Raw genomic sequence first — 17,493 nt, 5'->3', positions numbered from 1 at the left:
ACAAGGTGCACCTTTCACATTACAAGGGATTGGCTCATTTCTTGATACTTATGCAACCATTTATAACTATGCCTACAGGTAAACATACTGCTGTCTTCTCGGAAGACCGAGAAGTATAAAGAATGTTTATGTGCAGGTCTAGCCGTTACAAGTACCCAAGTGTTGGTTTAGACACACCTGGGTTACCATCCACCTTTTATTGGCTGAGAAAGTTGCCACACCTGATTTGTAAGTTTACCTGTTGCAGCCAATAACAGGGCCATCTCAGCCAGCCAGCACTGGATACTATCTGGCCAGAAGTAGCAAAGCAGCTCTTATTTGAAAAGCCACTGGGTTCTGAGTTCATTACTACAGCAAAAACTGTTCTCTTCTGTGGCACAGAGAACCTTGCTTCAAAGCAGAACTAGCAGCTCGGGAGTCCAGCTGACTAAAACCCATCCCAGGGGATAATGGCAACCCATGCCTTAGAAATTGCTGGGCTGTTTCTTGGTGGTGTTGGAATGGTGGGCACAGTGGCTGTCACCGTCATGCCTCAGTGGAGAGTGTCGGCCTTCATTGAAAACAACATCGTGGTGTTTGAAAACTTCTGGGAAGGACTGTGGATGAATTGCGTGAGGCAGGCTAACATCAGGATGCAGTGCAAAATCTATGATTCCCTGTTGGCTCTTTCTCCGGACCTACAGGCAGCCAGAGGACTGATGTGTGCTGCTTCCGTAATGTCCTTCTTGGCTTTCATGATGGCCATCCTTGGCATGAAATGCACCAGGTGCACGGGGGACAATGAGAAGGTGAAGGCTCACATTCTGCTGACAGCTGGAATCATCTTCATCATCACGGGCATGGTGGTGCTCATCCCTGTGAGCTGGGTTGCCAATGCCATCATCAGAGATTTCTATAACCCGATAGTGAATGTTGCCCAAAAACGTGAGCTTGGAGAAGCCCTCTACTTAGGATGGACCACTGCACTCGTGCTCATTGTTGGAGGAGCCCTGTTCTGTTGTATTTTTTGTTGCAACGAAAAGAGCAGTAGCTACAGATACTCGATACCCTCCCATCGCACAACCCAAAGAAGTTATCACGTGGAAAAGAAGCCACCGAGCGTCTACTCCAGATCTCAGTATGTGTAGTTGTGTATGTTTTTATAACTTTACTATAAAGCCATGCAAATGATTAAAATCTCTATTATTTTCTCAAGATGGATCCCAAAGAAACTTTGATTTACTGTTCTTAACTGCTTAATCTTAATTACAGGAACTGTGCATCAGCTATTTATGATTCTATAAGCTATTTCAGCAGAATGAGATATTAAACCCAATGCTTTTATTGTTCTAAAGTACAGTAATTTGTTTTCGAAGATGATTCAAGCGCCCACTATTTTTATCATTTACTTCAAAATGACATTGCTAAAGACTGCATTATTTTACCATTGTAATTTCTCCGTGACATAGCATTATGTACATAGATGAGTGTAACATTTATATCTTACATAGAGACATGCTTATATGGTTTTATTTGAAATGAAATGCCGATCCATTACACTGAATAAATAGAACTCAACTATTGCTTTTCAGGGAAATCATGGATAGGATTGAAGAAGGTTTCTATTAATTGTTTAAAAACAGCTTAGGGATTAATGTCCTCCGTTTATAATGAAGGTTAAAATGAAGGCTTTAATCAGCATTGTAAAGGAAATTGAATGGCTTTCTGAAATGCTGTTTTTTAGCCTAGGAGTTGGAAATCCTAACTTCTTTATCCTCTTCTCCCAGAGGCTTTTTTTTTTCTTGTATATTAAATTAACATTTTTAAAAAGCAGATATTTTGTCAAGAGGCTTTGCATTCAAACTGCTTTTCCAGGGCTACACTCAGAGGAAAGATAAAAGTGTGATCTAAGAAAAAGTGATGGTTTTAGAAAAGTGAAAATATTTTTTCTTATTATGTTTTTGTATTTGAAGAAGAATGATGCATTTTGACAAGAAATCATTTATGTATGGGTGTATTTTAATAAGTATTTGAGTACAGACTTTGAGGTTTCATCAATATAAATAAAAGAGCAGAAAAATATGTCTTGGTTTTCATTTACTTACCAAAAAAACAACAACAGCAAAAAATAAAAAAATAAAGTTGTCCTTTGAGAACTTCACCTGCTCCTATGCGGGTACTTAAGTCAAAATTGACATTTTTGTTCTGTGAAAAATAAATTTCCTTCTTGTACCATTTCTGTTTAGTTTTACTAAAATCTGTAAATACTGTATTTTTCTGTTTATTCCAAATTTGATGAAACTGACAATCCAGTTTGAAAGTTTGTGTCAATGTCTGTCTTAAATGAATGTGTTCTATTTGCTTTATACTTTTATATTAATAAATTGTACTTTTTTCTAATTATTTGACATTCTTTCACTAGTCTCCTTTTATTTCTGTTTTATTAACTTGTAGAAGAGTTTTGAAAAACCTGATATTTTTTATTCTCCAAATTGAGAAAGAATGTCAAGGTTGCCTTGTAAAGATTAAACAGAGCACTAATTTTTGAAAATATAAATTACTCTATGTTATTTAACAACAATATACCTTATAATCATTGGATTCCTATACCAATATTCAATGCAGATAACATATTTATAATTTAAGATAGTACTATAAATTCAAACAAATCTATATGTTATAAATATTATGTATATAACAGCCACATTTGAAAAATTTACTGTAGCTAAATATATATTTCTACTTCTGAGAAATAATAAATAACAGTTGCTAATGTTCTGGGGGCATGTATTACATGCTAGGACCTCTACTGCTTATATGAATTATATTATTAAATCTTTTATGAGACTGATAATATTATTAGTTCAATTCAAAGATGAGGCTATCTCGGAACAATTCATTGATTACCCAGTAGAATCAGGAGATTTAAAAAAAGAGCTGCCTGACCTCATAGCTCAATACTGTTTCTCTGAAGGAAACTGAAATTTTTTTCAGCAATGTCTAGTTTAGAAACTAATTTTTATATGTTAAAATGACACGCTTAACTACTATGAGTTGGGAAAACTTATAGTTGTCTTTTAAAAAATTTTTTTAAATTGAAACAGAGTCTCAGTCACCCAGGCTAGAGTGCAGTGGTGTGATCTCAGCTCACTGCAACCTCCACCTCCCGGATTCAAACGATTCTCCTCCCTCAGCCTCCTATGTAGCTGGGATTACAGGCATGTGCCACCACACCCAGTCATTTTCTTTTTTTCCATATTGGTGATTCTCTTATACCCAAGAGCTCATTCATCCTAGGCAATTTTGCTTTTTCAGGTCAAAACATTCATAAAAGGAAAAATACAGCAAAAATAACTGAGCACCTTGGAGAAGAAATCCATAGGCCCCATCTTCTAAATACCAGTCTCTAATCAACTATTTTTTCTTTTACCTAGAAAGCCCTTTAAATGTCCCAAACTCAATTTATTATTTCTCTGCTCTTTTCTCTGAAAGAGAGTAACACTTCTAGTTTTTATTATGGCATCACTTTGAGTATCTCTGAAATCTTTCCACAACTTTCCACCTTTACTATCAGTTCATCTCTTATCTACATAATTGGAAAAGACTTCTAGACTTGTGTCATTGTCTGCAGAGTCTTTTCCCAACAGCCGTCGTCCATACTTTTATCTTAGTTGTTTCTAAAGTGCAAGACAAGTCCCATCGTGGCCTTCCCATAAGCTCTGTAAGGACATCCCATTGCCTTTAAGAAAAGCCCAAAGGCCTTTGCATATGCTAACTGACGGGAAGGAAAAATTATCTTAAAATTTTCAAGGCAAATTTTATCAGATAGTTTAACATCAGTGTATAACCAGTATAATAACAATTATAAAGTTAATGTCCCCAACTCAGAGTAATTAACATGCCACAGGCCTCTTTAATATTCTGAAAGACATATACTGACAACTACGAAATGATTCAATTGGTGGTAAATTACATGCAATAGAAAGTTTTATAATGTATTTGTTATGAAAAAAAAACACGATGGAAAGGTCAGGGAGGCAGAGGAGGTGATATTAAGTATTTACATTGTAGCTAGCTGGTTTTGTGACTTGAGGCAAATTTTAGAATCCAATGTATCCCAATGTAATTATTATTTTCCAATTGTCCGATAGAATATTGGGCCATAAGGTCCAATAGAATTATAATAGGGTGCAATATTCATTGTGTTAGTGAATTTGGAACATTAAATGTGTTGCACCAATGAAAGGCAATATATATAGTAAAAAGAGGACCAAATTTTGAAAGAGTCAAATGAGAGAACCATCCCATACACACCCCCAAGCAGTGAATTTAGAAAAGTTCATTAGCCCCTCAGCCTCAATCTCTTCTCATTCATATAATGAAGGTAAGATTATTGTAGGAAAGAAGTATATAGAGTAACTAGCCCAAAGCTAGAATGAAGAAACAGTGGATCACTTCTCTTTGTATAATATTCCTCCTTAAAAATTCCTTGGAGTTGTATATAAAATATGCACATCAATAAAATAAGCAAAAATAGAGAATAAAATATTAAAATAATAATTTTCCACATCAGATATTCATTGCGATTGCGAATCTTACCAACAGGTTATGATTAATTATATAGCCCTGGGAAATGAATCTTTCATTGAATTTAGAAAAAGATAGAGGTAGTTTCATAATTTTACCATTAATACAGAAAGCAAAAACATTAATATGCTTTTATCTTTTTTTCCTAGTAAGATTTAGATAACTGTTTTAGGATATGCATTTAAAATATTTTCAATTTATTTTTCTAATCCATTGGTCCAACCTTTAATTACTAATGCTATTTATAGCAAACAAAATTTTCAGATGTTTTGGAAATGTTGTGTTCTAGAGGACTTCTAAATACTTATCTCATTGATTGCTCAAAAATAGCAGTATGCGTTAGTATGTAGAAGACTCCATTTAAAAAATAAAAAAAATGTGATCATTACTTAAGCTATTAGCTTTTGATAATTATTTCCTCTCACATAGGAACATTAGTTAAGTACCCATTACCTTTTCTAAAATGTTTTAACCTTGCCAAAACATTTATGTCTTGGATAAACATATTACCATTTCTTCCAGAAACAGTATGTTGTAGTGATTTGGAGCCCAGGAATAAAGGCAGGCAGCTGTGTTATTACTGTGTGGACTTAGGCAAATTACTTAACCTCCTAATGTCTCGTGGTCCTCATCTATGAAGTCAGAGTCAAAATTGTGCCTGAGTCCTAGGGTTGCTGTCAAGATTCACTGAGTTGATATACATAAAGTCCTTAGTACAATACGGGGCAAATAATGAATTAAATATCAATCATGCCTATTCTAGCTACTTTTTCAAACCAAACAGCGTAATAATATTTTCTTCTTTTTCATACTGTACCACTTGTTACTCTCACTATGACCCCCCTTCTGCTAATGCTGCATCCAAAATGACTGTCTCCTGCATTGGGAAACAGTTATTAAGCTACAGTACTGTAAGTGCTAGGGAATCCAGGGATGGAGGAGACAGGTTTTGCTTTCAAGGAATTTACAACTAACAAGAAGAGACAAGAGTGAGGAATGTAGCCATACTGCATGCCTACCCATGTTTTTGGTGTTTTTCTTTCTTTACCTCATTGATCCTTTAACAATTCTGTGAAATAGATATTAAATTATGAGAACACAGAGTCTCAATGAAGTAACATACATATATAAATACACACACATGTATTTTGTATTATCTCATTGATGTTAATTACCTTGAATTAGAATTTGAGAGAATATATATGTGTATATATATTCTCTGTGATGAATACGTATATAATATATGTCTCAGGTCTTCCCTGTGACTCACTGGTCACAGCATTTTTTTCTCCCTGAACACTAACGTGACCTCCTCATCCATCTTTGCTGCATTTTAACTTCCTTCTCCTTCCCCTCTTAACCTCTAGATGATTGACTGCTTTTAGTGCCTGACATCTATTACCTTCTCCTGTGGGATAACGTTCTATTTTTTGGACTCCAACTGTAGACCTTCTATTTCCATTCACCAGGCCTCCTTCCTCGTCCTGAGAAAGACTTCTCTGTCAGTATCCCTGCAACCCCCTCCTCTCAACTGTGATGCAACTGCTGAAACAAAGCCAAACTGCTGCTGAGGCCCAGCAGTCAGAGGCTGGAAGCGTTCTGAGAAGTTTCAGGCGCTGCCACCTTCCTGGAAGAAAGAGAAGCATCGTGTTCAATGGTGAGTCTAAGAAGAAGGAAGGGATTCCCGGTGTAGAGGCTCAAGGCCAGGCCTGAATCTCTGCTAGGAGTGAGAGGGTGGGAGAGAAACTCAGGCCCTCCTTGCTTAACAAGTAGTCCTGGAGGGAGGGAAGCCTTTGTTCACCTGTCTTAGGGGGATGACCTTGGGGCCGGAAAAACCTTGGGAGACTTATTCGTAGGCTGGGTTCCTACTTAGCCTGGGGCTTTACAGACTGTAAGACCAGACAGTGAAGACACTGGAGAGCTGGGAGTGTGGAGGCTGCTTACCAGGTTCCCAGTAGTCAGACAGCAACTTTCAGGTCACTAGATCGCCATGGACAGCAAGAGTTCCTCCCACTCCAGGATTGGTTATTGCTGATGGTAGCAACTTGACTTCCATAGGGGAAAAGATCCTGAAACCATGTAACGGAACACCAAATAGGGCCCAACAAGCAAACAAGTGAAGGAAACTGCTTCAAATATGGCAAAGTTGATCCTCAAATTCAGAACTATTCTTTCCCCGCCCTAGAGACAAGTTCAACATCTTAAGTATGGGAAAACAAATCAGATAAACAAAACCACAAAACATCAAATGGCCTAGCCTTCTTTCTTCTTCTGGTCTTCCGCCATGGGCCCCGTGGTGCCCATATTCTGGTCTGGTCAGACTCCACGTTATCTCTTTGCCATTCAGAAATTCTGTCCTTCAGGCATTTGATCACCGGCAATGCCCTCGTCATCCTTTATTGTCAGGGGTGGTTGAACCCCAGACTCTGCTTGACCTCTTTCCTCCTGGCTGCACCCACTCATCTTCCCCTGTGCCACACCATGCTGTGTTAGCCCAGTCCCGCTGTGAGACAGAAGTGTGTCAACCACCCCACGCTCCTTCTGGGAAGGAGATTTACTCTACACTACTGCTCTCTGGGCTCCCTTCCAGTCCTTCAAAGCACCGTCTATTGTATATCCCCCACCTACCTATATACACCTGTGGGTAGATATCTCTTCATAGCTATAAGAGATCCTCTTTGAATAAGCAACTATAATGTATTAGATGCTCTTTGCACATTGCTAAACCCACTCCCTGCCCCTTCCCTAACTGCCTGCTTTCTTTCTTCCTTTCTTCCTTCCTTTTTTTTCCTTTCTTTCTCTTTCTTTCTTTTCTCTTTTCTCTCTTTCTTTCTTTCCTTCTTTCTCTTTCTCTCCTTCCTTCCTTTTTCTTTCTTTCTTTTTTTTCTCCTTTCTTTCTTTTCCCTTTTCTTTCTTTCTCTTTCTTTCTTTCCTTCTTTCTCTCTTTCTCTCCTTTCTTTCTTCTTTCCTTCCTCTCTCTCTTCCTCCCTCCCTCCCTTCTTTCTTTCTCTTTCTTTCTTTCCTTCTTTCCTTCCTTCCTTTTCTCTTTCTCTCCTTCCTTCCTTTTCTTCCTCTCTCTCTTCCTCTCTCCCTCCCTCCCTCCCTCCTTCCTTCCTCTCTCTCTCTTTCTTTCTTTCTTTCTTTCTTTCTTTCTTTCTTTCTTTCTTTCTTTCCTTCCTTCCTTCCTTCCTTCCTTCCTTCCTTCCTTCCTTCCTTCCTTCCCTCCCTCCCTCCCTCCCTCCCTCCCTGCCTGCCTGCCTTCCCTCCTTCCTTTTTCTTTCTTTTCCCTAGGTTGGAGGGCAATTGGTGCAATCATAGCTCACTACATCCCCAACCTCTCTGGCTCAAGCAATCCTTCCACCTCAGCCTCTAGAGTGTCTGGGACTACAGGCTGGAGTCACCGTGCCCAGCTATTTAAAAAAAATTTTTTAGAGATGAGATCTCCCTATACTGCCCAGGCTGATCTCGAACTCCTGGGTTCCAGCAATCCTCCTGCCTCAGCCTCCCAATCTGCTGGGTTACCACTATGAGCCACTGCGCCCCTGAATGATTCTTTTTCAAATGCCAATAAAGTGCATATGAAAATGTTGAAAACGAAAAGAACCTTTTAGGAAAATAAAAAATGTCTGAGTTGAGCATTTTCCTGATTCAGGGAAGAATTTATACAACCTTTCTTACCAGTGAAGGCTAAAATAAAATAACAATTGGCATTTCTTGTCTAACTGTTTTTAAAAGATAGAATAAATTTTATTAATGCAGGCATTGAACAACAACCCCAATCCGTCTCCGTACTCAGCTTTTTCCTTCTTGCTTGGTTTTTCTGATACCCATCCCCCTCTTCCCCCATCAGCCTCTATGGTTATTAACTTGGTTGCCTAGGGTTGCGTCTCTCTTTACTGATTCCTCTATTTTGCACTTAAATTGTTGAAACCCTCCTGAGACTGATTGAAGATCTTTTTCCTTTTTTTTTTTTTTTTTTTGAGACGGAGTCTCGCTCTGTCGCCCAGACTGGAGTGCAGTGGCCGGATCTCAGCTCACTGCAAGCTCCTCCTCCCGGGTTCACGCCGTTCTCCTGCCTCGGCCTCCCGAGTAGCTGGAACCACAGGCGCCCGCCACCACGCCCAGCTAATTTAGTAGAGACGGGGTTTCACCGTGTTAACCAAGATGGTCTCAATCTCCTGACCTCGTGATCCGCCCGCCTGGGCCTCCCAATTTCCTTTGTTTTTATTTGCAACCTGGTAGAAATATATTTGTGTGAGCATCACAAATGAATCTTTTCCCCTATTTTTTTTTTTTTTTTTCTGAATTGGGCTACTTTTTTATGTTGCTTTTTTAAATTTTTGATTTGAAAGTAGATATTTTTTCATGGCTACACGGAGATCCTCTTTGAAAAAGAAACTGTATTTTATTAGACATTAAAGTTAAGATAATACTTTAGAAATCAAACTGCTCTCCAGCTTTAAAGCTGAGAAACCCTCTGAGGAAAAGGAAGCCTACCCTCATAGTTCAACTGCAGCTCCGCACCGAATCTTAATACAATGCTCTTTCACTTTTATTAAAGGAAGAAAAAAAAAAAAAAAAAAAAAAACGACTCAGCGTTAGGCCCTGCTCTGACTATGAAACTATCTTCACAGGGTTAACCAGAACTACATGTCAGGTTCTGAACAGAAATACAGTTATAACTAAGCATTCATCAGTCTGCCCTTTGGCCCACTTCCTTGTAACCAAAAGCCACATAGCACCAGATACGGACGATGTGTGTGCCCACTGTTTCCATAGATAGGACTTCCGAAGTTAGAATCATAAGGCTTTTGTTTAAGAATTGCACAAGCTGTTCTTCAGATCCTGGATGCCAGCAGAAGGCTGACATTACCAGTTTGAAGAGCCCCAGAGAAGAACGAAATCAGCATGATAATGCAGTTTCTTCCTCTCCCCGCCCCAAGACTTCATTCCGCACCCTGCCACCAATCACAGATCCCACATTTCTGCCCACTCCTAGCTCCTTAAAACCTCCAGCCCCATACTCCTTGGAGAGGAGGATTTTGAGGTTTCCTCCCTTCTCATATGATTATTAGACTCTGCCACAATCTCTGGTATCTCACGCAATATATTAACTTGCTGTGCATTGAGCAAATGAATCCTCGATGGTTGAACTCTTCACTTGCTATATAACGCAAAATCTCAAAACTTGGTGACTCAAAACAAGGACTGTTTTTAGATATGATTTCATGGGATAGGAATTTAGGCAGGGCTCAGCTGGCCTGTAGCATCCTCTTCAGCTAGTAGCTAGTGTATACAATTTTCCTCACTGCCTGGTGCCTTGGCAATGATTCCCCTATATATGGTCTTACAGCCTCTCCACCTTGTCTTTTCATCAAGGGAGGATGTCAGCAGAATAGCTGAGAACTTGAAGAGTCCAAGGGGGAAAAAATACAAGTCACTTTCACCATCTGTAATTGGTCAAAGACAGCCCCAGGTCAAGGAGAAGAAAAATAAACCCTTCTTCTCAATGGAAAGACCACCAACGATTTTGGAACCATCTTTGGTCCACTCCAGTCACACAGTAGAGTTGCTACGAACTTAAAGGGAAATTTTTCTTTCACATTGACTTATTCCTTGAAACATAGACACCATATAAAAGGTGTGTTTTGGGCCAGGCCTGGTGGCTCACACCTGTAATCCCAGCACTTTGGGAGGCCGAGGTGGGTGGATCACCTGAGGTCAAGAGTTCGAGACCAGCCTGGCCAACATGGTGAAACCCCGTCTCTACTAAAAATTGAAAAATTAACTGGGCATGGTGGAGCCCGCCTGTAGCCCCAGCAACTAGGAGGCTGAGGCAGGAGAATCGCGTGAACCTGGGAGGCGGAGGCTGCAGTGAGCTGAGATTGTGCTACTGCACTCCAGCCTGGTGACAGAGCAAGACTCCATCTCAAGAAAAAAAAAAAAAGGGGGGGGTGTGTTTTGTATTTTAAATGAGATAAAAGAGAACATGTGTATCCTATTAAGTAAAGGCAAATGTAGGGAACTTAAAATTGTTCCCCTTGAGGAAAGACAATAACTTTTATCTGAGGCATGTGAGCTCTTTTAGATTAGAAGACTCAGGGAGGCATTAAAGTGAGACCTCAGTCATGTCCTATTTCCCTCCCTTGAGCTATGTATTTATCTCTTGAAACTGCTCACTATTGCCACAAATAGCTATAAATTATTCTAACAATGCCACACCAGAAACTATAACCCACACCCTATAGCTTAACGATGTATAGCCAATTACTAATCAATGTTATTTCTGTAAACCAGTGAGAGTTTTTAACAGACAACTTTGTATCAGCCACTCCCTGTCCCTCCCTTTTTTTCCCTTTTTTTCCTTTCAAAGCCTGCTTCTAACAAAGGCTGAACAGAGCTCATCCCCACGGTTACTTGGGTCTGAGTCTCCCAGGCAGCCTTCCTCACTTTGGCTCAGGTAAACTCTTTAAATCATGATTTGTGCCTCAGCCCCTTCCTTTTAAGTAGACACCCCGAAGTTTCGGTAATTTCAGTTTATAAAACAAACTGATAATAGATTAACAGGGAAAAAGGTACACAGGTTTATTAATAACGTGCAAATGTGTGCATGGGAGTCATAGTCATACAAAATATGAACACTCCAAGAGAGGGCCAGATGATCAAAGCTTTTTTCTTTTCTTTTTTTTTTTTCTTTTTGAGACAGTGTCTCACTTTGTGGACCGAACTGGAGTGCAGTGGCGCGATCTCGGCTCACTGTAACCTCTGCCTCCCAGGTTCAAGCAATTCTCCTGCCTCAGCCTCTCTAGTAGCTGGGTTTACAGGCACCCACCACCATGCCCGGCTAATTTTTTTTTTTTTTTTTTTTGTATTTTTAATAGAGATGGGCTTCTCCATGTTGGCCAGGCTGGTCTCGAACTCCTGATCCCAGGTGATCTGCCAGCCTCAGCCTTCCGAAGTTCCGGCGATTAAAGGCGTGAGCCACCGCACCTGGCAGTTGAGGCTTTTACAGCAGGCTGCACCTACAGAAAGAATTCGGGCTTGAGGGTGCCAGACAGTTTAGGGAGGGACAGAGAAAGAAAGAATAGGACAAGGAAGTGTCGGTCTGCACATGTCTCCCAGGCAGCAGCTCTCAGCAAAAACCAGACAGTAACTGCGGTAACAGTTTCTCTGTCAGATCTTCAAAGGTGTCAGACACAGTCCTCTCTCTGGTGAGTGAATCTTTCCTAGCCCCAAACAAGGAGGCTTCACAGAAAGCCTGTTTGCGTCTGCTATTTACTTCACTTTATATCCTTGGCATCCAAATTCCTTCCATAAAAGGCAACTTTGCTGAGCTATTCTGTCTGCAGGACCTATAAATAGCCGTTTAAAAATATGTCAGATATATTTTGGAGTAAAAATTGTTTTTGGTATTCTTTACAGGTGAAAGGACAAATAACAATTTAAATTAGAGTTAGGCTGGTGCGGTGGCTCACGCCTGTAATCCTAGAACTTTGGGATGCCGAGGTGGGTGGATCACCTGAGGTCAGGACTTTGAGACAGCCTGGCCAACACGACAAAACCACATCTCTACTAAAAATACAAACAAACAAACAAAAATTAGCTGGGCATGATGGTACACACCTGTAATCCCAGCTACTTGGGAGGCTAAGGCAGGAGAATTGCTTGATCCTGGAGGCAGAGGTTGCAGTGAGCCAAAATCCCGCCATTGCACTACAGCCTGGGTGACAGAGCGAGACTCCATGTCAAAGAAAAAAAAAGAGAGTTAATTCTCCCTGTTAAAATATGAGGTTTCTACTTTTTCTTATAGCATTAATTTTAACTGTAGCTATGAGTGCTTTGCACTCTCACTGAAATGCATATAAATCCTCCTAAAAGTTAGATAGGCCTGGCCGGGCATGGTAGCTCGTGCCTGTAATCCCAGTACTTTGGGAGGCCGAGGCAGGTGGATCACCTGAGGTCAGGAGTTTGAGACCAGCCTGGCCAACATGGTGAAACCCCGTCTCTACTAAAAGTACAAAAATTAGCTGGGCATGGTGGCGGGCACCTGTAATCCCAGCTACTCGGGAGGTTGAAGGAGGAGAATCACTTGAACTGGGGAAGCAAATGTTGCTGTGAGCTGAGATCGCACCACTGCACTCCAGCATGGTGACAGAGCGAGACTCCGTATCAAAAAAAAAAAAAAAAAGAAAAGAAAAGAAAGCGAAGTCAGGCCTTTTGTCAGTTTTATGGCCCAGGAATATCTTTCTCCAGGACCTGGGACCATCTCTTTCTAATGGAAATGTGAAAGGAGACAGCATCCTTATCCCTATCTCCCAGTTTCTGGGGAAGGCTAGAAGCCTAGCTTCAGTGGCCATCTGCTTCAAGTTGCAAAACAACTCATGTCATAAAGACATAGAAAATTTGTTTCTCCTCTGGATGAAGCTAATTAGCTGACACAGATGGTCACTCCAATTACCAGGTGAATTTAGGATGGACTTTGTGTGACAAATGGTGTCAAGTGCTCTTACTTGAGAACTAGGTATTGTTTATCTTGAAAACATGTATATAACGGTTGCTTCTGCATGGCTATGCAAAAAGGTAAGGTTTGTTTCTGTCTTTTCAATCTCTGAGCAGATTGCCTATGGTGTGCACCACATTCTAGTTTAATGCTTATTCAAAAATAAGGCTGGGCACGGAGGCTCACGCCTGTAATGCCAGCACTTTGGGAGGCCAAGGTGGTCGGATCACTTGAGGTCAGGAGTTCAAGATCAGTCTGTCCAATATGGTGATACTCTGTCTCTACTAAAAATACAAAAATTAGCTGGGTGCAGTGGTGGACGCCTATAATCCCAGCTACACGGGAGGCTGAGGCAGGAGAATCGCATGAGCCAGGGAGGCCGAGGTTATGGTGAGCTGAGATTGCACCATTGCACTCCAGCCTAGGCGAGACAGAGTGAGACTCTGTTTCAAAAAAAAAAAAAAAAAAAAAATTAAATAAAAAAATAAAATAAATAAGATGGTTTCCTTTCTCCGTGACCTTTGTGGAGAGGTGTTTAGAGTTGGCAGATTTTGTTTTTAGTTACATTTTCCCCAAGGGAAGCCAAAATTTTTTTTAAAAGGCATGTGAGAAAAAATTTTGAAATCTAGAAATGTATGCTTAGTAATAATCAGAGATGTTCACAAATGTTTTGTAAATGCCTATTAATCTCAGCAGTATTTATAATGATGGAAAGTTGGAAACAGTCTCTGTGTTCCAGGGAGAAAGGTTCAATTCACAATGGTGCATCCATCCATTCAATGCCTATTTCCCTGCTACTGAGGAGTCAGTATATAATGTTATGCTATAATGTTACAAAAATGGGACGAAAACAGTTCAAAAGTGCGTAATTACCATTATCGTGATTTAAACTCCCTCTCCTCTCTCTGTCTCTCTCTCCTTCTGTCTCTCTCACACATACACAAACAATACCCCTGCATGTGTATACATGAAATGAATGGCTGAAGAGAAAAAGATGAAAATGTAAAAATAAGTGTGTTTGCTATTTTGTTAAGAATTTTTTTCTTTCACTTGTTTAGTGAATGAATATTTTAATAGTGAGGAAAATCAATAAATGTATACAGTATATTTTATTTTTAATTTTTCGTTATTAAGAGATGAGCCTTCTTATGTTACTCAGGCTGGACTTCTGGGCTCAAGTGATCCTCTTGTTTCAGCCTCTCGAGTAGCTGGGATTACAGAGGCATATCGCCAGTATATTTTATATATTTCAGTATATTTTAAGGATATAAATACATAAAAAACAAGCCGGGCATGGTGGCTCATGCCTGTAATCCCAGCATTTTGGGAGCTTGAGGTAAATTGAGAGGTAGAGATAGAAGAATCACTTAAGGCCACACATTCAAAACCAGCCTGGGCCACATGGTAAGATCCTATCTCTGCAAAACAACAACAGCAACAAAAAAACGGTAGATATTTAACTTGGCATAAAATCAAAATCAAAAAAAGGATGAGGAAAGACTGTTAAACTCTGATGAAAGGAATCAAACCATGAGAAAAGCTGATGAGAAATTGATAAGAAATTATAAAAGGGGATAAAAAATGACAGGTGAGCGAGAGAAAAAAGGAAGAATCAAAAAATATTTTTGTATCTTTTCCTTTTTTTTGAGAGTCTTGAGGGGTCTTGCTCTGTTGCCTAGGCTGGAATGCAGTGACTTGGTCATAGCTTGCCACCATATCCTCCAACTCCTGAGTTGAAGCCTCAGCCTCCCAAGTAGCTGGGACTACAGGCATGCACCACCACACTCTGCTAATTTTTATTTCTATTTTTATTTTTGTAAAGAAGAGGCCTCACTATGTTGCCCAGGCTGGTCTCAAATTCCTGGCTACAAGTGATCTTGCCACCTCAGCCTCCCAAAGATTTGGGATTACAGACATGAGCCCCTGCACACAGCCAACAATATTTTCTAGATCTGTGGAAATATTTATGATTGAAAGATAGCTGGTTTACCATGCTTCAAGAAAAATTACTCATCCTAAGTGAAGACTGAGAGCTAGTTTGATAAAGGCTTCATATTTTAAATTTAACTAAAGGTTTTTGGAAATATCTGAGTGGGAAAAAAAATTTGACAGTTCATATAAACAAATATCAGTTGCACTTTGATTTCTATCCTTAAATCACAACGCAATGCATTCAGTTTCTTGTTTCATTTCACTCTTTGATTTTTACGTTTCAACCAGTAAGCCATCTTATTTCACAGAGAGAATTTACTTTTTTAACGTGGTAAAAGGTGAATATAAACTTTTAATTTCCTAAGTAGTAAATTTTTCAGCTCCATTTGTTAAATAATCCATTCACTGTAGTTTACTGATGCATTATTTATCAAGTAGTAAATGCATACATATCTCACTGTCTGTTTCTGGGCTCTTTATTCTGCTTCATTGATCTCTGGATTTTTTAAAAGTAGATTATCACTAATTGATCTAAAGTTACTGGTTTCATCAAGTTTTGGGATACTGTCTTGAATATACTTTACATTCTTACTCTACTGACTTTGTAGTGGAAATAATTTCACAGAGTGCTTGCCCAACTCACTGTAGAATGTGAGCTGAGGAGAAAATATTGCATTAATAGTGAGAAGGCTCAGATCAAATCTTTTCTTTCTTCTTTTTTAGCAAATGTGGCAGGCATACTCCAGTAGTATCTCTGTCCCATCTATTCTTATAAATTTCAAAATCAGCTGTGACATAAAGGCAGTCTTTTGGCATTTAGAACACAGCTGGCATTATTCCGTTGGAAAATGTTTTTATAAATCAAGATTTAATCAGAAAGCTCTTCTCCCAAATCTATCAAGCCTAGTGTTGATTGAAGAAGACTAGAACCTGACTCAGGAAGCCAGTATTTCAATTTTCCTTAACTAACTGCATAACCTTGAGCAATATATGTAACTAATTTGTGAGTCAGTTTCCCCACTGCTAAATTGCAGAATTTTGAGGGGGCTAGGTAGCACACTAAAACCCCATGTATCCCCAAAATTATGAATTTTGGGGGAGAATGGTATAAATGTAAAAAGTAAGGATCTCCTATTCAACATAGTATTGGAAGTTCTGGCCAGGGGAATCAGGCAAGAGAAAGAAATAAAGGGTATTCAAATTGGAAAAGAGGAAGTCAAATTGTCTCTGTTTGCAGATGACATGATTATATATTTAGAAAATTCCATCATCTCAGCCCCAAATCTCCTTCAGCTGATAAGCAACTTCAGCAAATTCTCAGGATACAAGATCAATGTGCAAAAATCACAAGCATTCCTATACACCAATAATAGACAAACAGAGAGCCAAATCATGAGTGAACTAACATTCACAATTGCTACAAAGAGAATAAAATGCCTAGGAATACAACTGACAAGGGATATGAAAGACCTCTTCAAAGAGAACTACAAACCACTGCTCAACGAAATAAGGGAGGACACAAATAAATGGAAAAACATTCCATGCTCATGGATAGGAAGAATCAATATCGTGAAAATGGCCATACTGCCCAAAGTAATTGATAGATTCAATACTATCCCCATCAAGCTACTGTTGACTTTCTTCACAGAACTGGAAAAAACTACTTTAAATTTCATATGGAACCAATAAAGAGCCCATATAGCCAAGGCAATCCTAAACAAAAAGAACAAAACTGGGGGAATCATGCTACCTGACTTCAAACTATACTACAAGGCTACAGTAACAAAAACAGCATGGTACTGGTACCAAAACAGATATATAGACCGATGGAACAGAACAGAGGCCTCAGAAATAACATCACACATTTACAACCACCTAATCTTTGACAAACCTGACAAAAACAAGAAATGGGGAAAGGATTCCCTATTTAATAAAAGGTGTTGGGAAAACTGGCTACCCATATGCAGAAAACTGAAACTGGACCCCTTCCTTACAACTTATAAAAAATTAACTCAAGATGGATTAAAAACTTAAACATAAGACCTAAAACCATAAAAACCCTAGAAGAAAACCTAGGCAATACCATTGAGGACCTAGGCATGGGCAAAGACTTCATGACTAAAACACCAAAAGCAATGGCAACAAAAGCCAAAATTGACAAATGGGATCTAATTAAACTAAAGAGTGTCTGCACAGCAAAAGAAACTATCATCAGAGTGAACAAGCAACCTACAGAATGGGAGAAAATTGTTGCCATCTATCCATCTGACAAACGGCTAATATCCAGAATCTACAAAGACCTTAAACAAATTTACAAGAAAACAAACAAATCCATCAAAAAGTGGGCGATGGATATGAACAGACACTTCTCAAAAGAAGAAGTTTATGCAGCCAACAAACATATAAAAAAAAAACTCATCATCACTGGTCATTAGAGAAATGCAAATCAAAACCACAATGAGATATCATCTCATGCCAGTTAAAATGGCAATCAT

General features: G+C 39.3%; 1 protein-coding gene across 23 annotated transcripts in view; it reads left to right on the top strand.

Annotated features, from left to right (window-relative positions):
- The first annotated feature begins 262 nt into the window (after nucleotides 1-262).
- The window catches only part of LOC105472758 (claudin 8), a 146,832-nt gene continuing 129,601 nt past the window's right edge, over nucleotides 263-17,493 (top strand). For 21 of the 23 annotated variants that reach the window (XM_071095564.1, XM_071095565.1, XM_071095572.1 and 18 more), the window contains exons 1-2: nucleotides 263-1,117; nucleotides 6,036-6,223. In XM_071095564.1, coding sequence (XP_070951665.1) covers nucleotides 450-1,117; nucleotides 6,036-6,054 — 687 coding nt within the window. In that variant the 5' untranslated portion in view covers nucleotides 263-449 and the 3' untranslated portion in view covers nucleotides 6,055-6,223. Of the gene's footprint in view, nucleotides 1,118-6,035; nucleotides 6,224-11,430; nucleotides 11,778-17,493 lie in introns of those variants that run through there. The other 2 variants (XR_011622771.1, XR_011622770.1) reach the window with 1 other exon arrangement.

This window comes from Macaca nemestrina, chromosome 4 (assembly GCF_043159975.1).
Source record: "Macaca nemestrina isolate mMacNem1 chromosome 4, mMacNem.hap1, whole genome shotgun sequence".
In the NCBI taxonomy this organism is placed as follows: domain Eukaryota; kingdom Metazoa; phylum Chordata; class Mammalia; order Primates; family Cercopithecidae; genus Macaca; species Macaca nemestrina.
The sequence above is the reverse complement of the archived record's forward strand: the minus strand, read 5'-3'. Positions and strand labels throughout refer to the sequence as shown.